Source organism: Dendrobates tinctorius, unplaced genomic scaffold, assembly GCF_039654945.1.
Source record: "Dendrobates tinctorius isolate UK_male_01 unplaced genomic scaffold, ASM3965494v1 ptg000388l, whole genome shotgun sequence".
Classification (NCBI taxonomy): Eukaryota; Metazoa; Chordata; class Amphibia; order Anura; family Dendrobatidae; genus Dendrobates; species Dendrobates tinctorius.
The window spans coordinates 3145190-3158762 of record NW_027362054.1 but is presented as its reverse complement, the minus strand read 5'-3'; the positions used below and the strand labels follow the sequence as shown (position 1 = coordinate 3158762).

The following is a 13573-nucleotide window of genomic DNA, read 5'->3' as shown; positions in this document are numbered from 1 at the left end:
CTTCTATAATCAGGAGAAAGACTGGGCTGCGGGTACCTGTATTATGCTGGGTCAGGAACTGTCAGGGCTGCGTCCAATGTTGCCAGGGGGAAAGGATGGGGAACCGGACAGGACTTATGACCTGTAGAGAGGAGGCATGGTGAGCAGAGGGAGGAGAGAGCAGAAAGCACCAGAAGTTTCCTGCCAGTGGAGTGGAGACAGGTGTGAGCCGCACTGTGCAGACACAGGAGGAGCACGGAGCTGAGACCTGTTCGGGGTTACGTGAGGGACCCACAGGAACAGAGCGCGCAGAGCGTTGGGTGCACTGCCAGTGTGAGGTGCTCGCAGAAAGGAATGGGTGCCAGATCGTGAGCTCTATTCCCCGGCGTGGACAGGCGTGCGGCGGAGCACGAGCCGGGTAGAGATTTCCATGGTGTTGTCCCCTTCAGTGCTACAGATTAATGGACTAGGGGCTCAATGGGTAAAACCGGAGACTGCCCATTGCCACCAGAAGCTTGTTCGTGAGTTGGTGGGAAACGCCTGAGGACACCGTACCGGCTGTTGCTGGTACTACACTGCAGTCGGCTGAGGAACTTTGGAGTCACGATAAGTTTAATAACAAGACTGTTGTGCTATATTGCAATTCCAGTTGTTAATTACCTGTTGTCTCCCTGCGAGGAGTTTACCCTATTGCTATAATTAAACTGCATTACTATTAACCCTTGCTCTGCATTCCCTGCGTTCTTGCGTCCTCTTACTTGCTTACATTTGGCATAGTCGGCACGATGCAGTCTATGAACGCAGAGGCAGCAGACCAATCGGTCATGAGTGCCCCGAGGTCCAGCTTACCACTGGGGGCCAGGCTTAACAATCTCCAGAAATTCACGGGGACTGAACTGAGCGGGTTAAAGACATATTGAGGATGCATCTTATGACCCCTGTTATGCAAGCAGAGATTGCTATGATGGCCCTGGATGGAGAGGCTCTGTAATGTTTCGGCCACTCTGACCAAGGTATTACGAATTTTGGAAGAGATGCATGGGGATCCCACCGATGGGGAATTGCGAATGCGATTGTTTCATCGCATTCAGTCGGAGGGTGAATCAGTGACTCAATACATAAATTCCTAACAAGAGGTGCGCGCGTCTATTGCCAAATGGGATGATGTGGGGGCAAAAGGAGTGGGGCCTCATGATGTGATATCGAGGGACCAATTTGTGGCAGGCCTCAGGGACGCATTGCCTCAAGCAAGCTTTGCGGGAGCGCCTGTGTACCATTCCGCTAATGACCTTCCTAGAGATTGGGGCAGAAGAGCACGTGAGTGAGCAAGAGCAGGGGACAGCAGCCTTAACAGTGATGGTCCGGAGCAATGAGGTACACTCCCTGACAGAAGTTATGTTGCTTATCCATGTTACGTAAATAAAAGCTTATAACCTGACATTAAATTCATTCATTGGTTGTATAAATTATTCTTTTGAAAGCTGAACCCTCCGAAATGTGGCTTAGGTTAAGAAAATAAATTGGCATCAATGCAGAAATATTGATCATTTAATGGACACAGAATGGTCAGATTTTGGCAAGACAAAAGTTTTGTCTCCCACAGAAAGTTATGTGATATTCAATTTTATTTTTCATATTCTATCTCTAAATGTAAAAATTAATCTACCCTTAAAATTATAGATTGTTCGTGTCTTTGTCAGTGGGCAAACTTACAAAATCAGCAAGGGATCAAATACTTATTTCCCCCATTGTAACTATTGGAATTGCTCAGGCACCTCCTTATTGGGGAGGGTGCTTTTTATGCAAGATGTCTCCAAGCTATTGGATAGGAGACATGTTGCAAGTGAACACACATTTAACTAAATGCCTCCCAACTGTTGCTGGGAGCATTTACCATGTGCGCGTGATGCCCCTTCTAGAACAGGGGAGCGTACGCACACGCACCCTAGGCACACCGTCGGGACACAGTACAGCATGCATAGTGGAGAAGGCAGGAGCATGCTGTAGACAGCCCCATGGGCCGATGAGTTAGCTGGCGTCCCTGCATGGAGGGAGGAGGGGAAACCATGTCGGGCATAGCGCTAACTGCCCCTTTCTCTGATAATTTGCCTTGTTCTTCTGCAACACATGAAAAACACAGATTCTACTCACCTTTCTTCACTCCCACGCCACATGGCGTCCTCTTCTGCAACTGGCGCAAGAGCTGCTAGCTGACTTTGGCAACCCCACCATTGCTTATGTCTTCACTGCCATATGCCGCCCAGTCGTAGGCACACTGAGGTCAGATGCTGGATGCAAATTAGTCAGTGGCGTGTACTGCAGCGGAACTGGCGTATCCCCTGCGCTGTAATATATTTCAGCTGAATGTGCGTCTGAGGATGCAGATCGAGCTGAAATATTTGCTGGTGTCGGTGGCCTCACTCCACTTGTGGGCCCAATGCAGCCACACCGGCGATTTGTCTGGCCCCGAGAATGATCTGTTAAAGTGAACCTTTCAGCAGGTTTGGCCTATATAAGATGCGGCCACCGCCTTTCAGGGCTTATCTACAGCATTCTATAGGGCTGTTGATAAGCCCCCAATCTGACCTGAAAGAGAAGAAGAAGAACTTTTATTATACTCACCTGCTGGGCGGTCCGATGGATATCGCAGGTTTGGCACCTCCCATCTTCTTATGATCGCCACCCTCCTGCTTACTTCATGGCTATCCTGGAATTGCGCTCCTGCGCAGGTGTACTTATTTGTCCTGAGTAAAGTACTGCAGTGCAGGCGCTGGGAAAGGTCAGAAAGACCCAGCGCCTGTGTGGCGCCCCCAGGAGTATGGTCGCCACAGTGGTATTACCTTCCTCCTAGGGAGTGTGATGGCATGCTTGGAAGCAATAAAGGGTCTGTCTGTCAGGTAAATTCAACACACAGCACGGTTCCCACTCCAGGCCAGCAGAGGGAGCCCTGAACCAAAGCTGGGGAGGAGCTGCTCTCTGGGGGCCGGGAAGGGGAAGTTAGTTAGTCCATGTGAGGAGGGCGAAGTGTGTGGACGAGAGAAGAAGAGCTGGAGGATTGAGCAGAGTTCAGGCTCACTTCTAGCGTAGCGCATGGTCCATAGTCCGGTCTCCGAGGTTGTATGGATACTGATGTTCCTGCAGAAGAAACCGTAGGAATAGGAAGCTGTAAATGCTCTGTTCCCACATAAGATTCGGAGGCACAACAGTAGCGTGTGAGCCAGAAGAAGGAGGTTACAGCTGTCTGCCATACCAGGGTTTTCTAAAAGAGAGCAAGCAAGGGGAACTTTAGTGTAACTCAGAACTGCATGTACCTCAGATAAGCGCTAGAAAGGAGACTACACAACCCATCTGCATAGAGAGATTCCTAAGTTGCTTCCAGGCTGGCCACCTCCTGTTCCATCTGTAATCTGGATCCTGGACTGCACTTGCAAAGCAAAGTAAAGGTAAAGGAAACTGCACCCTGTTGTGTCATTGCCTTCATCCTGCAACCCCTTCAGCACTGCTACATCTCTGTGCCTAGTCAGACAGCTAAAAGAGAAAAAGCGCAATAGGGTCTTACCCGAGTGGAGGTTGATATAAATCAAATCATTAAACTCACCTTATGCAGGGGAGATTCAGACATATAGGAACAGAAAGTCAGGCTGCTGCACATCCAAAGGGCCACTCCGTGACCACGAATCATCAGATTACAAAGGAGAAGGTTTATGGATTAAACGTGCGCTGCTTGACAGATCACTCCTTCCAGATTGTGTTAATTGTACTTTAATTTTCCAACGCGTTTCGAAGTTTACACTTCTTCCCCCACAGCGCCGAAAGATGCAGGGGCAAGCACAGCTGCGGCTCCAATGGCACCGCAAAATCCAGCGGCCAGTGCTGCCTCCAGAGCGCAGCAGGAACAAGCGCCCACCACAGCAGTCCCCATAATGCCGCTGTTCATGCCCTATATACCGGGAGCAGCCTGGCTACTGCAGTACTCAGGGGAGTCACATACCCTGAGTGAATTCAAAGAGAGACTCTGCAGTTTGAGGTGTATCCTCTCTCTGAAAGCCAGAAAGTGAACATCCTTATTGGACAGCTAACTGGTGCAGCGCAAAGGGAAGTAAAAGCCTGGCAGGACACTGATAAAGAGACTGTTAAAAAGATCCTGGCTAAGCTATGAAGCACCTTTGACACACTGCAGCTGAAATAAAAATGAAATTCTTTGGGTGTAAGCAGAGAGCGCAGAACAGTATACGGAACTATGCTCTTAACCTGCAGGAGGAGCTGCGAGTCATAAAGCAGATTGACCCAGACCGTGTGAAAGATGGAGACAGACTGTTAAAGGAGCAATTTATTGAGGGACTCCTATCCAGTACCCACTGAGCACAGCTGCACATCATAGCCCTACAAAACCCTGACCTAGACTTTGCAGACTTCAAAGACAGGGCTATCCGGGTGCTGCATGAACCAAATGTCAGCTGTCCAGCGCCCCCTAGGCGCCCAGCGATCACATACCAAGAAGCAGCATATTTCCCTCCCAGCCCTGTGGGGGCTGATGCACAGACTCTGGATAATGATCCATCTACAGAACTGCGCCTTCAGGTCCAAGAGCTGACCAAAAGTATGGCTGCACTTGACAAAACTGTGCAGTCCATGCAGGTGTCCTCAAAGGAGAAGATCCAGCTGCCCTCCAGTCCAGAGGATGTCGGTTACGGAAGAAGAGGATCCCGCCACTCCGAGGGAGGAACAACAATCGCTATTACCAGGACGGACGTCCCATCTGTCGTCACTGCCACAAGGCAGGCCACATCGTAAGATTCTTTTATTTAAACGAGCAACCCCTGGGGCAGAGGGCCAACCCCCAGGAGTAGGACCACAAGGCCCAAAGAACTGGCGAGCCAAGTATGTTGGAAGGCGACCGGTCCTCCCAGTGGTGATTGACGGCATCCCCATGAACGCTTTGCTGGACACTGGCTCTCAGGTGACGACTAAGCCATATGTCCTTTACAAGCGGTATTGGGCTGACTCTGAACTTACCCGTAGCCCAAGTGATGAAGTGACAGTAGTTGCCAGCAATGGTCAGTCTTTGCCGCAAGTAAGATGTAAAGAGATTACCATTAAAGTGGTGCGAGTAGAGTTAAAATTTCAAGGTCTGATAGTTGAAGACATTGATCGACGAGAATGTAACCTAATGATGACCTTAGGTACTAATGTGATTGAAAATTGTTTTGCCGAGGTTATTGTTTTGTTGCAACAGGTAGCCGAGACAGCTGGTTCCAGTGAACAACGAGTCCTGCAGAAGGAAATCAAGGCTCTGATGCAAAGACAGCAGGTAGAACTGTCTGGTGGAGAAATTGTCAGCGTCAGAGTGAGTGATTCTTTCCCCATTGCGATACCCCCCAGATGTGAAATGTTAATTTGGTGTCGGGCAGCCATAGGCCTCAGAGGAAAAGATTACCAAGCCTTGGTAGAGCCAGTGTACTCTGATAGCAGGCCCACTGTCCTGACAGCCAGAGGGGTAGTTGATGTTCGCAAAGGGAGAGTACCTGTACGCCTCTTGAATTGTGGGGAAGAGGAGGCCACAATACCTCGGTATGCCACAGTTGCTAAGCTGTTTACTGTCAGTAACAACGCAATACAGGCAGCAGAGCCCTTGGTCTCATCTAACCAGGTGGAGGACAATGGCTCTGTAAAGCAGCTGGAGGAGTGGTGTCAGCAGCTGCATGTGGGAACTGACTCCACCCCTTCATACCAAAAGAATGATATTTACCGAGTGGCTCAGGGGTATGATCGAGTATTCAGTAAACACCCTCTAGACTTTGGGAAGGCAAAAGGGGTTCAACACCATATCCCCACTGAAGATCACCTACCCATTAAAGAAAGGTACCGGCCTATACCCCCAACAAAATATCAATGTGCCAAAAGTATGTTGTGGGAAATGAAGGAGGCTGGGATGATCAGAGACAGTTGTAGCCCCTGGGCAGCTCCAATAGTCTTTGTGAAAAAGAAAGATGGTACCATGCGAGTGTGTGTTGATTACTGAAAAATTAACAGCATTACACATAAGGATGCCTACCCATTACCCAGAATTGAGTCATTAGCCGCATTTAAAACTGCTAACTATTTTTCCACCTTAGATCTCACTAGTGGGTATTGGCAGGTTCCCGTGGCAGAGGCAGACAAGGAGAAAACAGCGTTTACTACACCAATGGGCCTCTGTGAGTTCAACTACATGCCGTTCGGGCTCTGCACCGCCCCAGGGACATTTCAATGGCTAATGGAGTGCTGTCTTGAACACAAGAACTTTGAGACAGTCCTGTTGTACCTTGATGATGTCATTATTTTCTCCAAGACTTATGAAGACCATCTGAAGCACCTGGCTGAGGTGTTTGAAGACTTGTCCAACTTTGGCCTGAAAGAGAAGCCATCCAAATGACACCTCCTGAAGCCCAAGGTACAGTACCTCGGTCATGTAGTGAGTGCAGAAGGTGTGGCACCAGATCCTGACAAAGTCACTGTCATCCGGGACTGGCAGAAGCCCAGCAACCTCCATGAGGTACATCAATTCCTCGGGTTGGTAGGCTACTACCGAAGGTTCATCAAAGGCTTCACTGAGATAGACACGCCTATGCAAAATCTTCTGGTGGGCCAGCCCAAGAAAGCCAGGAAGAAGAGTCCTACATTTGAATGGAATGAGGAACTGGAGAGGTCCTTCACTCGACTGAAGATGGCTCTCACAGGAGAAGAAGTTCTGGCCTACCCAGATTATGACCAACCATTTGTTTTGTATACTGATGCCAGCAACGTGGGACTGGGAGCAGTACTATCACAGGTACAGGATGGCAAAGAAAGAGTGATCTTCTACGCCAGCAGGAAGCTTCGTCCCATTGAAAGGAACCCTGACAACTACAGTTCCTTCAAAATGGAGTTTCTCGCCATAGTCTGGGCTGTGACTGAACGATTGAAGCATTACCTAGCTTCAACCAAGTTTACCATCTTCACTGACAACAACCCGTTGACTCACTTGGAAACTGCCAAACTAGGTGCACTGGAGCAGCGATGGATGGCCCGGCTGACTATGAAATCACCATCAAGTACCGAGTGGGGCACAAGAATGCCAATGCTGATGCGCTGTCCAGAATGCCCAATCTGCCAGATGCAGGAGAAGACCCTGAGGCACTCGAAGAAATAGTTACCTGCCTTCCACCGGCCAATTGCGGCCCAGCATGCCCAAGGAGTGAGAAACAGACGGTCTATCGTGAAAGAGGCCACCCTAAATCCATTGCCCCATCATGACTGGGCAGAAACGCAGGATAGCGACCCCGCAGTCCACCTGGTAAAGGAGCTACTGTCACAAGTTGACTCACGCCCTGGTCCAGATGCTCCTGAAGAAACCCAGAAGTTGTGGAAGGAAAGAGGCAGACTGTTCCTCTATGAGGGAAAGCTGTGCCGGAGGAGTATCAATGCCCGCACTCATGAGTTGATCTGGCAAGTGGTAGTCCCAAAGAGGAAGGCATCAATGGTCTTGGAAGAATATCACAATGGAGCTGGACACTTCGGATGGAAGAAGTTGGAGGCCTTGCTCCGGGAGAGATTCTACTGGGCTGGTATGAGGAAGGCCATTGAAAATTGGTGCCGGGAGTGTGGACAATGCAACCTGCGCAACCTGGACCGTAACAGTCAGCGAGCTCCATTGCAGCCAATAATAGCTAAGCAGCCACTCGAGTTGGTAGCCCTGGACCATGTGAAGCTGGTCCCAAGCCGTTCAGGCTATGTTTGTGCTCTTACCATCGTTGACCACTACTCGAGATTCCTGGTAGGCGTGCCTGTCAAGGATCAAATAGCCAGGACAGCAGCCAGAGCATTCCAACAGCACTTTTGTCGACCACACGGATACCCTGAGCGAGTGCTTACAGATCAAGGTCCAGCCTTTGAGGCAGAAGTGTTCCAGGAATTCTGTAATTTGTACGGTTGCAAGAAGATCAGGACAACACCGTACCATTCACAGACCAATGGCATGTGTGAAAAGATGAATCAGGTGGTGATCAATCTACTGAAGACCTTGCCTTTGGAAGAGAGGAATCTGTGGCCAGAGAAGTTGCCAGATCTGGTAGACCTCTACAATTACATTCCTGTGAATTCCACCAAGTGCACTCCAGCCTACCTAATGAGAGCGAGGCCTGGCAAGTTGCCTATTGATTTGGATATGGGAGTCCTTACACCTGAGGTGACATCACCAGATGCTGACTGGGACACAGAGAGGCAGCAGCAGTACCGTAGAGTACAAGAGTGCATAGAAAAGAGTCTAGCTCAGGCGAGATAAAAACAGGAAAAGACCTACAATCAACATGCACCTGCAGTTCCCTTGTCACCAGGAGAACAAGTCCTAAAGAGGAAAAGAAGGATGCATAAATAGGATGTCCAATGGGAAGCTGAACTCTACACCGTCTTACCATCAAACTTCGACAACACCAAAGTGTGCCTTATCATTAAGGACGGAGGAGAAACCTCATCAGCAGTATCGAGGGATCATCTGAAACTGTGCCCTGACCAACTAAAGGACAGAATGGAAAAGCAAAACAACCTTCAGCCCATAGAGGAATAAGAAGAAAAGGTCAGTACTGTACTCTGAGAATTCCCTGCAAATTGGACTAGAGCGAATGAAGCCATAGTGGTGCCAGTTTTGACCTTTCCCCAACTGACAGTGCAAGAAGAAGTGACTCAAGACCACCCTGAAAACCAGCAAGTACAGGCAGCAGATGCCACACCAGCAGTGGAAAAAGAGAATTCTCACCCTGCCAGTGGTGAATCTGTCATGCCCACAGTGAGTAGAAGTGGTCCTAGGAAATCTAGTATCCCTGTGCTGCGCAGAACCACCAGTAGTGTAACCAGTACAACACACACTACACCAATAGTTAACACAAGGCATCCAGTAAGGTCCCCAACAACACCAGTGCTATGTAGGTCTGTCCGTAGTACCCAAGGTATACCACCCCTAAGGTTTCGTATAGAAATAAGTTATGTAAATGGTAAACTGTAAATATGCAACTTTTCAAGCCTACGTGCCTACAGAGACTCTGTAAGAACCTTTTGGAAATATCAGTTTGTTTTTGATGGACAAATGGGCCACAGGACTATGTGTGGTCAAAACTCTACTTGTACATAGTTTGCCAACTGCTCAGGAAATGGACCATGGACATTGACGCATGGACTAATCGTCATCAGGACTATTTTTGAGCTTTGGTTTTTGTAATTTTTCATTTTTGAAATCTTGTTACACTTACAATTGTTCATTTGTTAATGTTTTCCATGTTTTCTTCAGTCCGGGAGTACTGAATTGCACTAGGGGGAATATGGCGCCCCCAGGAGTATGTTCGCCACAGTGGCATTACCTTCCTCCTAGGGAGTGCAATGTCATGCTTGGAAGCAATAAAGGGTCTCTCTGTCAGGTAAATTCAACACACAGCACGGTTCCCACTCCAGGCCAGCAGAGGGAGCCCTGAACCAAAGCTGGGGAGGAGCTGCTCTCTGGGGGCCGGGAAGGGGAAGTTAGTCCATGTGAGGAGGGCGAAGTGTGTGGACGAGAGAAGAAGAGCTGGAGGATTGAGCAGAGTTCAGGCTCACTTCTAGCGTAGCGCATGGTCCATAGTCCGGTCTCCGAGGTTGTATGGATACTGATGTTCCTGCAGCAGAAACCGTAGGAATAGGAAGCTGTAAATGCTCTGTTCCCACATAAGACTCGTAGGCACAACAGTAACGTGTGAGCCAGAAGAAGGAGGTTACAGCTGTCTGCCATACCAGGGTTTTCTAAAAGAGAGCAAGCAAGGGGAACTTTAGTGTAACTCAGTACTGCATGTACCTCAGATAAGCGCTAGAAAGGAGACTACACAACCCATCTGCATAGAGAGATTCCTAAGTTGCTTCCAGGCTGGCCAACTCCTGTTCCATCTGCAATCTGGATCCTGGACTGCACTTGCAAAGCAAAGTGGGCAGGGGTGTCAGGTCATACTTACCCGTCCTGACGCTGTCTCTTGAGCCCCCAGCTTCTCCGCGCTCTCTTCCTGCTCTCTTCCTGCCTTCAGCGGTCACGCGGTACCGCTCATTAAAACTCATGAATATGCACATATTCATGAGTTTTAATGAGCGGTATCACATGACCGCTGAACGCAGGAAGAGAGCGCGGAGAAGCTGGGGCTCAAGAGACAGCGTCAGGACGGGTAAGTATAGCGATACTTACCTGTCCTGCGTCCATGGCTGCTTGCTGCTGTCTGTCATCGGTCAGTGACTTCAGACAGCAGAGGGAGCGGTGACGTGATTAGTGTGCACCGCGCCCCCTGCAGTCTGAACGTCACTGACCGATGACGTGGCAGATAGCGGTGAGCAGCCATGGACGCAGGACAGGTGAGTATCTGACACCCAGCGACGGAGAGGCGAGTATGTCTTTTTTTTTATTTTTACATGCAGCTGCAGCAGCGGCAGCACATGGGGGAATAATCTAAGGAGCTTCTTATGGGGTCAGCACATGGGGAATAATCTAAGGAGCTTCTTATGGGGTCAGCATATGGGGGAATAATCTAAGGAGCTTCTTATGGGGTCAGCATATGGGGGAATAATCTAAGGAGCTTCTTATGGGGTCAGCATATGGGGAATAATCTAAGGAGCTTCTTGTGGGGTCAGCATATGGGGGAATAATCTAAGGAGCTTCTTATGGGGTCAGCATATGGGGAATAATCTAAGGAGCTTCTTATGGGGTCAGCATATGGGGGAATAATCTATGGAGCTTCTTATGGGGTCAGCATATGGGGGAATAATCTATGGAGCTTCTTCTGGGGACACCATATGTGGGAATAATCTATGGAGCATTTCCCACACTAGGCTTATACTCGAGTCAATAAGTTTTCCCAGTTTTTTGTGGCAAAATTAGGTGGGTCAGCTTATACTCGGGTCGGCTTATACTCAAGTATATACGGTGTGTATATATATATATATATATATATATATAGCGTACTGTGATTATCACACATACACCTACAGATAGGCACAGTACTGGTATATATATATATATACATGCTTTTATAAACAGATAATAGTAAATCTGTACACATTTTATTACTTACATGTGGTCCCTCTGGCAGGTGCATTCATCTCCAGTAGCTCCATTATGGTGGTCTTCAGTCCATCCATCAGCACTTACTGGCCAGATCTCCAGCTGTCACCAGTCCTTCTGCCTCGTCACTACCTCTGATAGCTGTAGAGAGCAGCCTCCTAGCAGTCAGTACATCTGACACTTCTCCTCCTCCTGAGATGTTCTGGCAGGTGTCTGACCCATGTAAACGTTGGCCATCACATCACCTGTAGCCACTTACCACCCCCTGTACTGAGGGGTCTTTATTGAGGAATGGCTGCACTGGTCCAGTCAGGCAGCATTCACATTGCAGCTCCTGCTTCTGAATGGGCCAGTGCAGCAGTTTTCTAATAAAGCCCCCTCAGTACAGGGGGTGCAGGCAGCTACAGGTGGGATTTATGTGATAGATCATGTGAACATTGATCAGACAGTTCAGTTGTCAGCACTGCTCAGGAGGCAACAGAGGTGTCAGCTGTACTGACTGCTCAGAGGCTGTTCCCAGCAGCAGTCAGAGGCAGTGAGGAGGCAGCAGACAGGATGGACTGAGATCAGCCATACTTACCAGGCCCGTCCTTGCCTGCACCATAGAGAAGCCGGGGCGTTTCCAGGGATTCCAGGGGCGTGTCCAGGACTCTCGGGCGCCTGCATAATAGAGCGAGCGGCAGCATCAACTCAGAGGAGAGGAAGGGGCCCCTCTCTGATGGCAAAATACTCGGGTATGGGCCCCCTTCCTCTCCTTTCAGTGTAGATGCTGCCACTGAGAACAAAATGTTTCACCAACTGATCGGGCCCCCTGTCCTCCTGGGCCCCTGTGCAGCTGCACCGGCTGCACATGTGGTATGTCCACCCATGGACAGTGCAGGTTATGTGAGAAGTCAAATGTGTCTTTGTTGTAATCGCTGCTGCCGAGTCGGGGCTGGAGAAGTTGTCATGTCAGTCTGGGCCAGATGGAAAAGATAGGAAACCAGAACGATTTCATCAGAAAGAACATAAGCTGTAAGTTACTATCTGTAACTGTACTGTAATCTATTACATATTTAGCAAGACTGGTATCTACCACAATATGGTCACCATATGGCGGTAATATCAGTGTTGGTCTTTGTATAGAGATTATTTTCAGTAATAGCCCGGTCATGTGCTGAGGTTCTCCTACATCCACTATTAGGATGCGCCACGATAGTTGTAGCCAGCGTTAGCTGGTTAGGGGCCCACTCAGAAGTTTCACCCCCCTTGAATCAAAACCCTAGCTACGCCTCTGGTCAGCCGGTGTCCCTGAATTAGGTGGTTTCAGATGCCTTTAATGTGTATGAAGTAGACATACCTTTCCATGTGTAAATCTAAACCTAGGGTCATCTGGCTTGTAATAGGCGATTGTGAAATATCAGTGATCTGTTCTCATGTTCTCTTTCTTTCATCACAGTTATTAATATGGATTCCTCTACAACAGAGTGAGGGTGAGGAGAGAAATCAGCAGAGGAAACACAAAGAAGTGGACGTTGGCATCTTCCCATCTTGTTCTGGAACCATTTCTGGCTTTTGAAAAAATGTTTTATATGGATGTTGGATTGGTAAAGAAGTACATAGAATGTAGAAATCTGGATCAGTGTCTTTATTTTACCATTAGGAAGAATGCTGTCTATACAGTTGGCTTTCTTTTATTCTGTGTATCAGCCATACTAGGTGATGGTATTATTGCAGTGATATCTATGGTACATGTATGAAGATATACCGTACTTAACTAGACATGAATGATCGCCATTATTCTGGAGCTGTTCTTGCTGAACATAAATTCATAGTTTTGATTTTGTCTTATTCTTGTAGAAGCAACATTTGTCTAAATATGACACACAATATGGCCACATGGATGAACATAATTTAGGTAATTGTTCACAAAGAAAACAGCAATACTATATTTTGATGCGGAAAGGGACTTTGTTATTATCGCTCTGAGAAATGTCTATATACCATTATAAATAAAAAAAAAAACAATGGAACCACAACTTGTACTCAGCGCTTATTATTGTGGTACTTAATATAACACTGGGACAAAAAATTATAGGGTATTAAAGTGAGTATGTAAAGTATTCAGACCCCTTTAAATTTTTCACTCTTTGTTTCATTGCAGTCATTTGGTAAATTAAAAAAAGTTCAATTTTTTTTCTCATTAATGTACACTCTGCACCCCATCTTGACTGAAAAAAAAGAAATGTAGAATTTTTTGCAAATGTATTAAAGAAAAACTGAAATATCACGTGATCATTATAAGTATTCAGACCCTTTGCTCAGACACTCATATTTAAGTCACATGGTGTTCATTTCCTTGTGATCCTCTTTGGGATGGTTCTACTCCTTCATTGGAGTCCAGCTGTGTTTAATTAAACTGATAGGATTTGATTTGTAAAGGAACACACCTGTCTATATAAGATCTCACAGCTCATGTCAGACCAAATGAGAATCATGAGGTCAAAGGAACTGGCAAGGGGCTCAGAC

The 13573-nt window shown here is 47.8% G+C and overlaps 1 protein-coding gene across 1 annotated transcript in view; it reads left to right on the top strand.

Moving 5' to 3' along the window:
* Nucleotides 1-13083, top strand: part of DDN (dendrin) — a 57326-nt gene extending 44243 nt beyond the window's left edge. Inside the window, exon 3 of the mRNA XM_073563478.1 lies at nucleotides 12504-13083. Coding sequence (XP_073419579.1) covers nucleotides 12504-12535 — 32 coding nt within the window. The 3' untranslated portion in view covers nucleotides 12536-13083. The remainder of the gene's footprint in view (nucleotides 1-12503) is intronic.
* Nucleotides 13084-13573: the final 490 nt, after the last annotated feature.